General features: G+C 41.0%; 1 protein-coding gene across 1 annotated transcript in view; it reads right to left on the bottom strand.

The window, feature by feature from the left end:
- The window catches only part of camkmt (calmodulin-lysine N-methyltransferase), a 107993-nt gene that overhangs the window by 23002 nt on the left and 66905 nt on the right, over window positions 1-18086 (bottom strand). The window contains exons 4-6 of the mRNA XM_062431054.1: window positions 7787-7847; window positions 6659-6710; window positions 2973-3036 (exon numbers count right to left, since the gene is read on the bottom strand). Of these exons, the coding sequence (XP_062287038.1) occupies window positions 2973-3036; window positions 6659-6710; window positions 7787-7847 (177 nt within the window). The remainder of the gene's footprint in view (window positions 1-2972; window positions 3037-6658; window positions 6711-7786; window positions 7848-18086) is intronic.

Raw genomic sequence — 18086 nt, 5'->3', positions numbered from 1 at the left:
GATATTAGCTTCACGCTTTTTGAAGTGGTGTGTCATGTTCCAAAAGAGCAACATGAAGAGACACAAACTTTAAGTTAGACCATCTTTATGTTAAAACACATGGTAGACACCCACATACAGACAGAATGAGTGTGCAGAGATGATCTCCAGGGATAGAGAGCCACCCCGCAGAAGCAGATCACAGCAGACTCAAGCTGGATCAATGGGAAGGCTTTTAACCACAGATACACAAACTCACACCATCACTCTCTCTCTCTCTCTCTCTCTCACTCTCACACACACACACACACACACACACACACACACTTGCAGATGAACGCAAAGGCAGGGTGATTGATGTCAAGTTGTCTATTAATACACTGGCTTGTGGAGTTGCAAAGCAATTCAATTAGGATTTCCTTGTCTTTAATGCCTGCAAAGAGCTGAGACAAATCCAATCGACAAAGACAGAGAATGAGCGAGATAGAGAGGGCTGAGAGAGCGAGCGAGAGAGAGAGAGCAGGAATGCGTGATGAGTCGATGGATGGATTGATAGCTGGAGAGCCAATCCAAAATCAAAGAGGCCTCGCAGACACGGATACACAATAATATGTAGGTTAGCACACATTTATACAAGCACATACATACACACACACACACACATACTGGACACCTGTGCATCAGTGTGTTATGCATAGGGATGACAGGGCGAAGAGCAGACCAGCTTACTGTAATCTCATCAGCAGTACACCACTGGGTTAGAGGTCAGCACAGGCACAAACACATACATGTTGAAAACACACGTGCACGCACGCACACGCACATAGACACACACACACACACACACACACACACACACACACACACACACACACACACACACACACACACAAGACACATACAAGAAAAAGGCAAAAGAAAGAGAGTTTTGTTTTGAGTACTATTGAACATTAAAGTGGAGGAATATTTGTTCCCATCTCTTAAAGTAGACACGTAACAGCCAATGACATGCATCAATCATTCTTAATGGAACATTTCAATTGATTTTCAACATGAGTATTCAAGGTCACAGCAGAAGAGTCTCTGCTCTCTGTGTTGTGTGTTTTGTACACAATGCATGAGGTCAAAAACTTCTAAAGAAAGGGACAAAATCTGGAATTTATGTTGTCTATTCAAGACTTCTCTTTCCACGTATCTTCTCATCTATTTCACTGTATAGAACTGAGCCATATCACAACCCGCTATCTCTTTCTATTGTAACACCAGCCACACAATTCATTCAAAACAGTGGCCATTAGCACAAGGATAAGACCAACAGCTCCCTCAGCGAGAGGAAACGCCACACAGTGCCTACAGTATGTGAATGGGCCAATTTGGCTGAGCCCAGAACAAATTATCTGTCTTTCTCAACCCTCCCTCTTTCTGTCTGTGTGTGTTCGATCCATTCTTGCTATGATTTCACTTACAATTCTCTCTATGTGTTTGTTCTGTGAAACAAAGCAGTCGGTCAATGGTGTATTGTTTGTGTGCCCAAGTGTGTGTGTGCATTTTACAGGCTCCATAATGTTATTGTGGTCTTATTGTGATCAGTAAAGGAGCATTGTAGCCAGCTCAGACAGAGATATTGTAAGCAGAGCTAAATATGGAAGTGCTGTATCGGTCAATGGGGAAGAAATGTATATTTATATTTCCTGCTTTTGTGAAACAACTGTGGCAAGTCAGAGCTTCATTTTTTTCTTGTTTATGTAGCTGTCGAGTGAATAAAGTAAGATCTGGAAGGATGGGAGAAAAAGGACAGGAATGATGAAAGAAGATGGAAAGAAAATAGGGTACAAAGAAGATCAGACAAGAAGTGTACAATGGGTAGAAAAGAAGAGTAAAGCAAGATGGTTTGTAAGCTGACAGAGCTGATCAATAACCCACTCAAAGAACAAATGTTGGTAAAAAAATCTCACCTAAAGATTTGCCCTAAAAACTTAATTATAGGCCTAAACCTTAACTACACAAAAAAACATTTTAAACATACCTTGATTGTTCCTACTTCTAAAAACACTCAGCAAGCCCTAACCCTAGCATTAGATGAAGTCTCAAACAAAATCTGACAGGATGGCAATTACTGTGCTCTTAACATGGCATTGTGGGCAGCTAGGATTGGTAGATGCCATGTTGAGCGCTGGTGCTGGGTATTTGTCGCTGTGGGTGCCCCATCTGCTGCTTTTGCCTAAAGATAAAAGAGGTGGACGCCTATTCTTCCTTCACTCCAACCCCATCTCTGATTTCAGAGCACACTGTCTACTTTCTGTTGATGATCCCACCTCCAAGTGTCACTGTACAGTGACTGTGCTTTGACAAAAGAGACTACATGAGAAATTATCCAGGTGACCATGGTGTGGAAGACATTAACATTCTAGCAGAATTTATTAGCAATATTAATGGTTTGGATTGCAACACTTTAATTAAGATGTTTTAGATGTTTAATAGGCAGTAACAACTGGGAGGTTGATTTACGATTGATTACGCTGATTAACTATGATACTAGGATATTACAACTGGAGGGGTTGCAATTATTTTATTCTTGTATACACATTTTATGCCCTCAAAAAGAATATGGGAAATTCACATTTTTACTTCTGAAATCTTGTGCTTCACTTGGAAAAAAGTTTCATAGGTTTTATAAGTGTCCAAGACCCATATGTCTGTATCATATGGTCATGTGTTTTTTTTTCACATATTAAATGTAAAAAGAAAATGTATGCAGACTGTAATATCTGAGAGCCACATGTGTTGTGTAATCTATAACGTCAATTTATCACGTTATTTTCATGTATGGGAAAAAACAGCAAGTGTCCTAATTGAAACCCCAATAGGAAAGACAAAAATGTTCACAGACACAAATCCATATGAATACATATAAATAAATGTAAGCCACAGGAATGAGGCAGAGATAAGGGAGATAGACAGAGAGAGAAGGAGAGGGGACGATGAAAGGATACTCTGAATGGACTTCTCGTTCCCATCTGATAGCAGAACTTCCTTCACGTCAGCACAAATGGCAACCTGAGAGACAGAGAGACAGGAAAGAGACAGAGAAATGAAACAACACAGAACAAAAGAACAAAACCAAAAGCACCCTTAGATGAAGCAAACATCTGAACACACACACACAATAATGACATAACCATATCTACAAAGCTTTACTCTTGGCAGCCCAGCCCACCCCACCCTCTCTCTCCATTGCTCCCTCTCCTCCCTGCCATTTCCCTCTCTATCTTCACCCCATTTTTATGTCTGCATTATTTTAATCATTCAATCAAATCAGTCAATACTTTTATCATTGTGGCTAGCGGTGGGGGCTGCTATCTTGCTATCACTCTGTTCAGTAATTGCATTGTGACAGGGGATGATGGCAAGCGCAGAGCCTTTTCATTTGACGCTGGGTGTTTATCGGGCCGAGCCATCACTCCGTTCGCCGCTGTCACTCTGCACTCGGCTCGCCGGGCCTGCCTGATGCCCTTCATATAACTTTGCGGTGCAGACTTTGAGAGATGGAGAGGGAGGGAGACAGGAGAATGGATAGAAAGCTTTGTGCTGCGCTGTGTGTCTCTCTGTGTGAGAGAGATATAGATAGAGAGGTGTGTGCTTTACTATAACCCCATCTATTCATATTCTCTTTTCTTTGCAGATGCTTTTTTTATATCAGCAAGTTTGTGTCAGGCTGTCAATTTCTGTTAAGGAGCGTGTGTGTGTGTGTGTGTGTGCATAAACACATAGGTAAGTGTAAGTGCAAGTAGCTATTGTGCTGGTATGCACACAAATCCTATCTGGATAATTCAATATAATCTTAAATTGTATGGCATATAGATAACATATGATGTAGAATATTGCATATATGTATAACATTTTTCTGAAACAAACAATTTTTACACTTGCATGCTTTCACTCCCTTTCTTTCTCAAAGACACACAGACATACACACACACGTTCAGGCCCTGCAGGGTGTGTGAGGGGGTCACCGTGATGTGCGTCCCACCATCTGCTCAAATGAGGGAAGTGACCTCCAGGCTGAACCAGAGCATCCAGCTGAATGATCAGGAGCCCAACCTGGTAACCCACGAGCAATATACCCTGTAACCTACCAAGATTACTACCCCCCCCACACCCACCCCCACACCCTGCCCCCACACCTACCCCCACCACCACACCCTGCCCCTACACCCCCCACACAAGCTAAATCAAATACACACAATTATCTAAACAAAAGTTATCAACATGTCAAACCCTGTACGGTACTGTGAAGTAAGCAATTAGAAATGAAACCAAAAAAACATTTTATGTTATGTTATGTTTAAGTAGTTGTGCGTGTTCTCTACAATGTTTTGTACTATCTGAAAAACCCAAATATTAATAATCAAAGTAAGATATGACTTTAATGCATAAAATTATTTTTAAAAAACTCTTTCTCCTAGTTGATGAAAATATTGGAAGAGAAAATGAGAGAAAAAACGTATTCCTTTTTTGTTTTGTCCTGTTTTTAAATGTCATGCCCTTATCAGACAGTGACAGTCATTACGCAACACACATGGGTGGTGGGGGGAGGGGAGGTCAACAAAATTTACTCTGAGGACCATGGATGTCTGTACAAAAAAATCCCTTAAAAGGCCCTCTCTAGCAGTGACATTCTCACCATAGCGTTCTCCTTCACTCTCTCTCCTCACCGGAACTCTCCACCTGCCTCACAATTGCTATCCATCCAGTAGTTGTTGAGAGCTATTTCGGTCTGCGGCCAAGATGTGACAGACAGACCAACTGACTGGATAACATTACCATCCTCAGAGCAACTTCCACCAGGCTTGTCAGTGCAATACAGTCAGTCACTTTTCAAAGCAGAGTAGAGAGTTAGGAACAGACAGGGTTAACCTTGATTCAGAAATGGCCTGAATACAATTTTTGAAGTCTGCTAAGAGAAGCATCATTTTATCTACTTTCAGGTCAGGCTACGAATGTTAAGGTGACATACCTTCATTAGATTACATGTGGCAATTTATTGTAAATGGATGCTTCCTGTGAAGGACTCGTCAAGATTTGTCACATCTGCCTCAGCAACCTCCCCTAGCACCCACCCCTAATCCCACCCCACATCCCATTCTGTGTCTCCCTAACCTGTTGTCACTCCCCCAGTGGCTCTCTCTCTCTCTCTCCTCATGTGTCTGCCTGTGATTGTCTGAGTGGAAGCAGGTGTGCTGGAGTCAGACCAGAGCCACACCAGCTGCACCTCATCTCAATAATCAAGACCTCTACAAATACTCAGCACTGCCACTTCCACTTTGCCACCGCTCTGTTTACTCCACTTCAAGTCAAATTATTTACCGGTTTTGCTATTTGTTCTTGTTATCTGTTTTCCAGTTCTCATCCTTTTTCTGTTTCCCTTACAGTCCTACCTGTTCTGACTCTGCTGTCTGTTTACTGCCCCTCCTCTGGTCAATCCTGCTGCTCTGCCCTCAGCCCTGACACTCAGTTCCTGGCTCACAGCTACCTGCAGTCTATATTCCCCATGCTCTGCAATAAATATCTTTAAAAAAATAAAATCTTATTCCTTTCTCGTCATCTATATCTGCACCTGGACTCACCCACATAAAAAGACTGACGCCATGAAGATGGAGTATTAAATCTAATATTATCCTGAAATCTAGAGTGCAGTTTAACAGGACACTGCTGGGGGAAAAGATTAAATCACAGAGAGAGAAAATAAGTGGAAGAGAATGGAACTTTAAGAAGTGAGGAGGGAACAGATGGATGACAAAACGCAGGGTGGAAGGGATGGAAGAAATGCAAAAAATAAAGGAATAATTAATGAAATGCTCACATGGACAACAGAGAAAAAACCCTCAAAATGTGGTGTCAGTGACGGATGAAGGAGGGAGGAGGAGAAGGATAGGTGTGAAGGAAGGATTCCATCTCAAGCCACCAATGTCAAAACATGGTGTATTGACTGCCAAGAGATAAAACCAGGCTTTCACACACACACACACACACAGAATGGCATCTAGCAAATCGATGGGACACTGACGCCTGCTATGTGGAGGGGCCCTTAAGACCCTGGCTAATAAACCCTATGGCTGACTGAGTGTGTCAGTGAGTGTGTATGTGTGTGTGTGTGTGTGTGTGTGTGTGTGTGTGCGTCTGTATGTGTCAGAGTGAGTGTCAATGCAGGACAGCTTTTAAGACCCTAGCTAGTTCATATAGCTCAGTGTCACTACTCAGGTGGTCTGGTGATTGTTTGATTGTGTGATTGTGTGATTGTGTTTGTGTGTGTGTGTGTGTGTGTGTGTGTGTGTGCGTCTGTATGTGTGTGTGAGAGTGAGTGAGTGAGTGAGTGAGTGAGTGAGTGAGTGAAAGAGAGAGAGAGAGAGAGAGAGAGAGAGAGAGAGAGAGAGAGAGAGAGAGAGAGAGAGAGAGAGAGAGAGAGAATAGCATATTGCAATCATATCTTATACAAAGATAATCCTATTAATCCTAAAAACTGGCTTCATATCTGAACACTGTCTTTTAATTTGTTTTAATTAAAGAGCTTTGTACAAATGTTCCCCCATCCATTTGTGGATGTGTGTGTGTGTGTGTGTGTGTGTGTGTGTGTGTGTGTGTGTGTGTGTGTGTGTGTGTGTGTGTGTCTGTCACTTACCATGAGCCCAGCAAGACAAGTCATACCTCCTCCTAACTCACACACAGCACCCCTGAGAGACAGAGAAGAGTTGGAGTGAGATTCACCTTGCTGAGCCAAACCTACTGTTGCAGTTTAGCACCAACAAACACACATACGCACATACTGTACATAAACACACTCCCACACGCACGCATGCTATCATATAAACATGGACATATACACACACAGCAAACTCAGCAGGACAAGAAATATCAATTCAACCATCAACCTGAAAGCTGAATACTGAACATTGAGAAGCACAAGCTCAATCAGCAGGAAATCTTAGAAAACACACACAAACACGCAGACACACACCTGCACACACACACAAAAAGTCCTGTAGCTTGCATGCTCATTCAACCCCTCTCTCCATCCTCTTCCTCCTTTCATCTCACCTTCCCTCTGTCTGTACCCCTGTCCTCTTTCATCCCTCCCTACCTCCCTCCCTCTCTTGATGACCTTCACTACGTTGCTCTGATCAATACCCCTCTTTTCCTCGCCTCCCGCCTCTTGAATGTTAAAACAGGAAATCAAAGGGTGACGTTCCACCTTGAGTGGAAATCAAAGGTGCCTGGGCGCTCTGCAGCCCTGTGCCGCAGGGCGGGCCAGTGCTCAACAGACAAGAACAGGGGAAAGAGCAGCACAGAACAATACAGCGTGGCATGGAATGGTACAGAATATCACAAGCACTGTGTATTTACAGCGGAAACCAGTCCGATTTGGAGAAAGTGGCAGTGTTGAAGCATTTTTTTACACTGCTAAAATGTAGATTAACAGGTTCAATTTGGAAGAATTGTTACATTTTATCTTGTTGTAATTACATTTAACACAATGTGAGAATTCATGGTCAAGAAAAATATTGGATGTTTATTTCTTAACAGTAGTTTGTTACAAGGATGTTGCTGCCTTCCTTACCTTCCTCCTCCACCTCCCTGCTGGCAAATTTATGTTTTCAATTTTCCCTTCATTTTACTGAAGAGGAAAAACACTCTCAAAGTGACTTCTCTACCGTACTTTCATGATCTGTCACAATTATGCTCCATGTTTGCTTGGTGAAGCAGAGTCTTTTGATGGTGTAAGCAGATTTAAATGGAGGTGACAACTTACTTGAACATGTGACTTTTCTGTAGACAGTAATGAGCCATCACCTCTTCAGATGGCCACACACCTAAAACAGAGAGAGAACAAGAGAGATTTAGTCATTTTGTGGTGCCTGACTGATGTTCATCCATTTCAGTGACAGATCTTTATTTGCAGGCATTTATCTAGCATCTCTAATGCTAATACTCTTAAGTGCTTTGATTCAGGTGTCTCAACATCAACCTTAATATTGGTATAAAACCAAATAAATACAATCGGTGTATCCAGTGAAACATAATTGGATGCATTGTGTTTTCCAGTCTGTATTCATTTGCTTCTCTTGTGGTTTCCACCTTGCCTGTGATCCAAGACTTCTCTGTCTCTCAGTCCGTCTGTCTATCCTAAATCCTTACAACACACTCGCTCATTGGGCACTGTGTATGCAAGTGTGTGTGTGTGTGTGTGTGTGTGTGTGTGTGTGTGTGTGTGTGTGTGTGTGTGTGTGTGTGTGTGTGTGTGTGTGTGTGTGTGTGTGTGTGTGTGACAGGGGGTCCAGTGGGTGATAATCACAGCGTGCAGGCCTGTCTGGCTTATCACCTACTGTCAGCCCTTCTCCTTCTGCTGTGCGTGTAACACACACTAAAGCACACACACTTGCATGCTCAGTGCTATTTTCCCACTCTCGCAGTCTCACACTCACACACACACACACACACACACACACACACACACACACACACACACACACACACACACACACACACACACACACACATCTTGGCAGTAGAAGAAGTAAACATTCATTTGAATAAAACTTCAGCTTTTTGCTTCTGGCTTTGAACAAGAAGGTTCAGCTTGTTGGTGTCTGTGTGTGTTTGTGTGCACATATACATTTGTTTATGTATGTGTGTATGTGTGTGTGTGTGTGTGTGTGTGTGTGTGTGTGTGTGTGTGTGTGTGTGTGTGTGTGTGTGTGTGATAATATGAAGGAGTTGTTGAGAAGAGAGAATGAGGGGATAAAGAATGGAGAAAGCAAGCGAGGGAGGGAGAAAGAGATAGAAAATGAGCGAGGTAACGAGAGAAAACTGGGGAGGGAAGGAGGGTTAGAAGAGGAGAGAGAAAAGGTGGTAGTCGATATAATAAGCGGCTTACAGACTGTCTCTCTTCACCTCATGGGGCAGACATCACTGCTCTCTCACTCTACCTCTCCATGTCTATCTCTCTCACTCGCACTCTCTCTCGCTCTCTCTCTTTCCCCTCGCTCCGGTCCGCCAAGATTAGCTCAAGCAAGCAGGATTTAATAATGCCTATTGATAAAATGTCCAAATATTCCTTTTCCCCATTAGAAAAAAAACACGCTTTCTACGTCTTGGCATGACAGCGCGCACACACACACACACACACACACACACACACACACACACACACACACACACACACACACACACACACACACACACACACACACACACACACATATGTGTACACACACACACACAAATACAATGACAGCCAGAGTAGCTATACTGTGTATCTAGAGAGTGTCAAGACATGTAAGACTTAAATAAGGTGACATTTTTAAATTTCATCTGTTATTCCCCTTCAGCCAGGCATCTTTCACACAGTGGATGAAAAGCTTTACAGTCAACTGGCCCATTGGTCAGTGCAGCATTTTTTTCTTGACTGGAAAAAAAAAAAATAAAAAATAATATATATATATATATATATATATATATATATATATATATATATATATATATATATATATATATATATACACATATATATAATTTTATAATCCTAGAGATTTTATTCACAAGTATGCCAAGCCAGCATGGGATGCAAAAATGTAATGTGTTGTATATACAAGTTTCTTCAATTCTAGTGTTCAACACTGAGAGGAACAAATGATTAAAGGTTTGTTCTGCTGGACAAAGCATGGACACTGTTCATCCTCTAGAATAGGTGTATTGTATGCCTTAGACCCTCCCCCCTAAACTTTGACCCCTCCCCTTCAGACTGTATGTTCACATGAAACCTAATTGTGTCCCGACACAAACCTTTGCCCTGAACAACAGTTTAGCCCCTCCCCTCTACACCCAGATGCCTGTCACAATGACACTTGGCAGCCAAAACATCTTGGGTAGATCATGAACAGTAGAGGGTGGTAATGCAACATTAAACTAAGCTGTTCAAAAACACGAGCAGAAAAAGAAAAATGATGACCCTCCACCCAGCCTCTTTTTTCATTCTGCTGTTGACTTCTGATGATGTGTACAAGGTCATGAGAAGCATCTAATTAGGGAGAGAAGTTATTGTGGCACCATCTCACCCTAAAAACTGACTCTAAAAGGTGCTATAGACAAGTAAGAGCCACCAAAAATGTGTACAGCAAGTCATGTCAAATGCAATTAGGATACTGAATGCATAGTCAACTCTGCATTTCACAAAAAACTAAGCTCTTCTCCTAATTAATTGTAGTGTATTTTTGCATTATAACTATATTCTACTGTATTTATGTATTTTAAGTTTGTTGATGTATTGTCAATTGTCCTGTTTAGTGTTGTTTTTCAGCGCTGTGTGGTGGACCTAAAAATAATTTTACAAATTGTGGACAATAAAGTATAATAATAAAAATGTTACTGCATCCTTCTGTCAGGTTTAAACATCCCTAGATGAATTGTTCATCTGTACCTGTTAAATCACAATCCCTCAAGGATATCGGTGAATGTGATATCTAGAAAAAAATAACACCAGATAATATGTTCAGTCCAGTCATAATAATGTAAAGTGCTAAACTGTATATGGCTTTCAGTATTTTCATGGTCTCTGCCGAGAGCCTGTCTCCATCTGCTAACTGGTGTCCACACTAACTTTCTTCTCATAAAAAGTTAGATGCCTGTGTGTGAGTGTGTGTGTGAACACATGCAATAAGTGTGAGAGAGAGCAAGACAGACAGCACTAAGTAATAAAGCTTTGTAAAGCATATGTGAATCTGATGGTTAATCCCCAACTCCAATAACATTAATAGCCCAGGGTGATAGGAACTACGGATGTGTGTTTGTGTACGTGCGTGCATGCATGTGTGATAAGTATGTGTATGTTTGTGTGTGTGTGTGTGCCTCCTAGGTCGAGGTGCACTGTAGGAAATGAAAGGATCAAGAGTAGAGAGCAGATTACTCTTCCTGAGGATAATGAAATTATTTCTCACCTTCAATTACGAGATGAGGAAGGAAGCAGTGTAGGTGTGTGTGTATGTGCGTGTATCAGCTTAATATAGTTATCAGTCCCAGGCACTGACCCCTGTCAATGGTGTTATACCCCCAAAACCATATGTGTGGCTTATAGTTGTTGTGTGCTAGAAACATTGTAAACTTGCCTCTGGGTTGTTAAAGTTAGTTTAGGAATGACTACAAAAAGTCTTGATAAAAAACTGTGTTTTGGAAAATGTAAATGTGTACCATGTATGGTGGCTTTGCATGTCTGCTGCACATGTGTTCATTTTATACATGAAATATATTCATGATCTTAGTATAGATATCCCTGGGAAGCATAATTGGGATTATCATTTGATGTACAGCCCTTCTGTGTAATTTCTGCTTAAAGACTGATATATTTCAATAGAGTAAGAAATTGTGTTTTGACTGGTAATGCATATATACCCAACTTGCTAAGGCAGAAAATGATGTCATTGATTTCACCATTAACTTTTTTTTTTTTACTATGGCATGATAACTGATAGAGACTTACTGGGTTAGGGTTACAGTAATGGAGGCTGGACGCCTGTTGCTTAAGTTGTGGTTGCTTAAGGGTACCCACTGAATACATTGCATAATGCCATGGTCCTTAACCCTCATCCCCCTACATCCTGGTGACCGGGGAATGACCCTGTCAATTCCATTATTTCAGCATTAATCTGGCCTCAGTAGCTGTCAGTAATCATGTGGATAGGGACAGAATTATCCACCCACCCCTCCGCTTTCTGCTACTTATCCAGAAAGTTAACCCGGTAACACTGCCCACTTCTTGCAAGCACTCCTGAGGCATTCCCAGGATAGGGAATTAGCTTTAGGACTATTTTAAATATTTTAGGAGTATCCTAGTACAATTTGGGAAGAGACTGCCTAAAATAACTCACTACATAAGCCACAGTACTTGAGACAAGGCAGTATCATCTAACAAAGAGTATATACGGATAAGATGATGATCATCTTGGGTCCAATGCGTCAGCGTCGTGGTTGTCCACCACAATGGTGTCTACCAAGGAGTCAATGTTGAAACTGACATTTTTATTCAATTTTAAGCCACAGTTTCATGATAAAACTTTTAGATCTTGGTTGTTTTAAGTATATCTTTTAACCACAAGAAGGATTTTAGTCATTGGAGAAAAACGTTACAGTCAGCTCAGCTCACACATAGACCCTCTCAGACATATGTCTGCTGAACAGTCCTGGAGAAACATTGATTTTTTATGTGAAACTTCTTTATTCAGTGTTTTTTAACCCGTTTTAATCTGTGTGTATAGCTGTTTTGGAGAAGAGGAGACCTCTGTAATCTGGCTCCTATGAAAACCTCCTGAACGATGAACACTGAAGGAATCCTAACCAGGAAAAGCTGACTGCATTGACGGCAGTGTTGGTTGTTTAATAATGAAGACAACATTATTCAAAACATATTGTTTTGATTGAGTTTAAATAGAGCCTGAACCCTTTGATTTGAAAGAAACCGATATGCTTAACTGAGCTTGCTGATGCTAAAAGCAATATTGATTGCTGCTTTTCAGGCTGCTTAAATGCTTACAAATTTCAAGTGCTTCTCATGCAGTCCAAATGTTAAAAGAGCAATGCGTTTTCATTTAAAAGGTCTGACATATTTTAAATTGTCTCTGACAACACAAAGGTCAGTTTACAAAGACCAGGTGAATAGCCTTGTATTTGCTTTACAATTTAGAAATGATAAGCATTTGTGATGTTGGCCGCTGTGTTTATAGTTATACAGGAGAGCTTTGAGATTTAAGCCGTTGGAGAACTTCCCTTAACAAAGCAGCGATTTAGCTCCGTTTCTTTTATCTCCTGAGAATAAAATGTCTGTTTTTTTGCCTTTCTTTCATCAGCCTCTGTCAGGTCTCCTGCTGTGGAGACAATGCGACTGTAAAACGCTATCAAGAGGATGGGATGAGTAAAAGGAGTGACAGAGGAGGAGGAGGATGATCAGAGTAGAGAAGAAAGCAAGCAATGGCAGGAAAGGGGAGAATGTGGAAAAGTTGGAAAGGAGCACAGAAGAGTATTGAGGAGGAAGGTGTTTAGAGGAATAGAAAAATGGAGTCTAGGATAGAAAGAATAGAGAAGAGAGAAGAAGAGAGAGAGAGAGAGAGAAAGAGAGAGAGAGAGAGAGAGAGAGAGAGAGAGAGAGAGAGAAGGTGGGAGAAAGGAGAAGCAAGGTGAGGTGAGGTGGACAAGATTGGGTAAAAAAAAATAGACTAAGAAAGGAAGTGGAGAAAGAAAGAGAGAGAGGTGTCAAGATGGGGTTAAGTGGGCCATGATGTTGCTTTGTGCAAACACACATGCGCACCTCTACCACTATTACATACTGATACACACACGCACACAAACACACACACACACACACACACACACATCTCTCTCTCCCCTCAGGCCCAGCGTGTCTTCGGGCTCTGTGGCGGTGATCCGTCTCCACATTAAGCGAGGCCTCAGATAATTCCTAAGCCTCCTCCATGGCCGATCCAATAAGGGATAAGGCTCTCGGCTGGCCATGATCAACTGACAATCTGTCCTCTCACACGGCTACTTTAGTGGAGGCCAGGATTACCCCGGCCAGCCTAGACAGGGTACACACAGTTCACAAGACCAGCTGTGTGCATGTGTGTGTGTGTGTGTGAGAGAGAGAGAGAGAGAGAGAGAGAGAAAGAAAGAGAGAGAGAGAGAGAAAAGGAGAGAGACAGATTGAAGAAGATTGTGTACAGAGGTAAATGTGTGTGCATTTGTGAGTATGAGTGTGAGCATCTGCCACATTGAAGCACCAGAGAGATGATCAGTGTATCTGGTTTGTGTTATTTAAGATCTCTGCTACACAACACCATGGTACTTGAATAAATGGCAGAAAGGGCAGCAGGTAGCACTTTCATTGGTTGTCTAAATTTCAATGCATGTTGGATTAAAAACTGATTTGTGTTTGTTGTGATTATCATAAAACTCACCACATGTGGTTACTGCAGGGTAACTGTAGTACTGCTCTTCAGAGGCACGTTTGAAAACTTCTTATTCCACAAACTTCTCAAGATTACAAATTGATTTTTTAGTTATTCTGGAGTGGAATCTGAAAAAACTTTGCCTTGCAGGTCATAGAGGGTCAAGATCAAATAATTCAGTTCTTTAAAGACATTTCCAGTGAAAAAAAGGAAATCAGCAACAAGAATGTTGATGCTGCTGAGGCAAAAACAACAAAGCATTAAGAGGATACAGCACTTCAACCTTTTAGGGACCATCATGCCACTTGAACATTCTTTCAATCTATTAATTAGGTGCCTACTTCATTCAGACTGAAACCATAAAAGCTGCAGGAATAAACAAATATTACGGTTTTCATTTTGTTACGTTTTAAAGTTTTTAAAAAAGATTTGACGATTTTTGATTGGCCTTTAAGGACTTTGGCTCCCTGATGAATCAGATTGGGTCAGCCTTTATATAAGCTTGAACTATTAATACCAGTATGTCAATAATAATAGCAATTATGAAATGATCATTCTGCCGAGCTGCCATGGTAAACACACATGCTGTGAATAGGCAGTTTAGATAGCCTATTCGCCTTTCACCAGAAGAGCCAGGCAGTGTGTGATAAGCATCGACATTCTAGCCAACAGAGTCTGCCTTGGAGACACTCCTGATCCCTTTTTCCATTGGAATAGGCTCATTTTAACACACACACTCACACCCGCACGTGCACACAAACATGCACTCGCACACACTCTTGGAGGACTGTGCAGGGCTTCGATAAGCGTGGCCCTTCTCTCTCTCTCTCTCTCTCTGAGTAAACATCGTTTTGGATTAGGCAGAGTATAATGAGAGCAGGGGGCTATCTGCCCACCACGCCTGCATTGTGGCCCCCCGCTCTTCTCTGAGGGGGCCGGTACCAATCTTTACTCTGCTATTTATCCCCCTCCTCTGATAGCTTACTTATCTGCAGCAAAATGCCAGGGCTGACTGCCTGTCTAACTGCCCCAATAATTGTCTGCTTGCCTTCTTGTCTGCCTGGTTCCACACCTGTCTGTCTCTCTGTCTGTCTGTCATCTTGTCTTAAAGCTTGCAAAAAGCATTAAGACAAATGCATGACTACGTCTCATTTTATCTCACCTCTACCTGTCTGTCAGCATGTCTGTCTATATGACAGACTTTTTCTGAATCTCATCTCCTGGTGGTTACTGTTGCGGAGCACCGAGGTACAGGATGAGTGGTTTTATAAAAGCGGAACAAGCAGAAGTACTTCTTCCTTGCATTCCTGTGCTGTATCAAAAGTCAGCGCTTATAGGTGTGTTCTTTATTTTATCTAATTATTCATAGGGACAAATCATTTTATTGATTTTATTATGCATACATAAAATCACATATTGCATAGATAGTGCATGTGAAAAATGTCATTGTATTATGGCTTTTTGGATAGCTATGGAGGTGTTCATGGTTCTCTGAACAAGCTACCAAGCTCACAGAAACAATCTCTTGATATTTTATATATGGGTCAATGACGTATAAAGATTTTCAACAACTCAATTTTAGAATAAAAAAACAAGCATATCTAATGCAGTAGTTCAAACATTCAGAATGTTGTGTACCTGACAATTCATATTACAATTTGAAAGTGATTTTAGTGGGGGTTTTTCAAGATTAATTGGCACTGGCCTGAAAAAAAAGTCATTTGGTGCGACCATGATTCATCTTGAAATATCTTTTCTAAATAAAAGATCATCATTTACAAAAAAAAAAAAAAAAAAAAATTCAAATACTTTGTTTCCAAACACTTTATATTACTGAAAACTTGAAAAAAAAGAAAAAAAAGATGTGAAGCGTGTTAAGTAAATTGATTTATTTCAAGATGAATCATGGTCGCACCACATGACTCTTTTTAAGGCCAGTGCCAATTAATCTTGAAAAACCCCCACTAAAATCACTTAATTTCAAATGTATAATATGGATCTTCAGTTACACAACATTCTGAATGTTTGAACTACTGCATTAGATATGCTTGTTTTTTATTATTCTACAATTGAGTTGTTCTAAATCCTTATACGTCATTGACCCATATATCTTTATATATTTATTTGCAGAATTTCAAATGACTGTATTCTATCTTATTCTAGGACAGGCAAAAATGTCAGTGCAATTGACAAAGAGAGGACAAATGGAATATCCAGGGGGGGCGCAAGGCTGGCTGGAACAACAACAAGGAGGATGGTGGACAGTGTTTACTAACTGTCTCAGATGTTTGGATCATGGAGGATGAAGGATACGAGCTGCGTGTGGACAGTATGGATTGTCGTATTGGACACATTAGCAGTATAAGACCACCTGTCACACCTACCAAACAAGATTCTCACTCTTTTAACCCAGAAAGGGATATGACAGTAAAACCATAACTTTTCAAGGAGGATGTAAATTATGCAGTTTTTTTGTCTAAGGTGAAACAAAATTCTTTGAAAATGGGTTTGAACTGTATCTGCTGCACTTGTTAATATAATATAATATTTTTCAACTTCATTCTTGAATCATGAACAACTATCCCATCAGGTCCTACACCTGTCATTGACATTAAATAAAAGCAGAGTGTACACTTCATGAAATTAGATGTGGTGCACGATAATTGTCAGTGCAGAGTGAGTATTCAGGAAGCAAAAAGAAGCAGGGGAAGTGAGGGTTACAGGAGAAGAGTTGTATAAATTACCAAGAAAAGAAATAGAAAGAGGGAGTGAGAGAGACACAGCGGCGCAGAATAAGAACGATTGAATGAGAGAGGAGGGAATGAGATGTGGGGAGAGACAGGAGGAGGCAGAAACAAAGAGAGAGTTTGACATGTGGCTAATAGACATATCAGCACTGAGGTGTGGGGTTTGGCTGGCAGACGAGAGCTTTGCAGAGCTTCATTCATTGATTAGCATATGGAGAGTGGCATGGGGCCGTGTGACAACCCCAGATTATGCTGCGCGCACACCCACACACGCACGCACACACACACACACACACACACACACACACACACACACACACACACAATGTAGATTGCCACAGATTGCATCTCTCTCCTTCCTTGGAGAAAAGCAAGGATGTCAAATTACAGGGTGTCACCTGCACCAAGCTATCTAGTTTCTTGAATGTTAATATATATAAACAATTAAGGACAGGAGAAAGAGGGAGAAAGAGAAATTGGGGCCATTGAAGACAAGAAAGAGGGGAGGAGAAGGGAGAAAAGAGTTGGGATAGTGTGAGGAAAAAAGAGGAGAGACAACAGGGTTGAAAGGGACAGGAAAGGGTAGAACATGAGTGTAGTGAAGAGAGGAGCAGGGCAGTTCAGATTAAAATGACTGATAAGAGGTTCTTGTTTCCTGAATGACAGAAAAAGAATAAATACAATATGAGAAAACATGACAGCTACTACTGAAGCCCTCCCCTTATGCCTTCACCCTGCCGTATTCTCTCTGAATGTTTACCAATATAAATTAAAGAAACCAGAATCATATACAGCGTGTGGTGTATATACAAAATATACAATCACTGTATTTCTTTAATTCACTGCCTTTACTCCACTCTCTGTGTCTGTGGCAGCTTCAGATTAAATCTAGATAAATATCCAAACTGCATATGTGTGAAAACTGTTTCACAGCCAGTGCCTTGCGACTCTAAGCCTTGATGATACCAGGGATAGAAAATTTAACCAACTGGTCCTTTTAATGCAAGTGTCGCCCTATTTGACATCAAAAACACTAGTTATTTCAACTAAAATTGGCGCTCTGGGTAGGCTTTGCTTAAGAAAAAGCACTTCTCAAAAAAGCCCCATATCGAAATAAATGAGATTGGGTTTATATTGTGGGAGGCGAGAACACACCAACACCTGAAACTGTGTCAGTCGGTCTGGTGTTATCTATGTGACTGCAACCGGCTCAGTTTTCTGCTTTAGTAAGCAACTAGAATAAAATCATTTGCACCAAATAATGTTAAGTTCTAATTTTGGATTCTCTAGCTTGCTTACTTTTTCTTTAACCAGTTGGGTAGTCTGTTACATAAATGTAATTTAAACATCAATAACACTGAATTAAGTAGGA

The sequence above is a fragment of the Scomber scombrus genome, chromosome 12, assembly GCF_963691925.1.
Source record: "Scomber scombrus chromosome 12, fScoSco1.1, whole genome shotgun sequence".
In the NCBI taxonomy this organism is placed as follows: Eukaryota; Metazoa; Chordata; class Actinopteri; order Scombriformes; family Scombridae; genus Scomber; species Scomber scombrus.
This window is presented reverse-complemented; position numbering and strand designations above follow the sequence as displayed.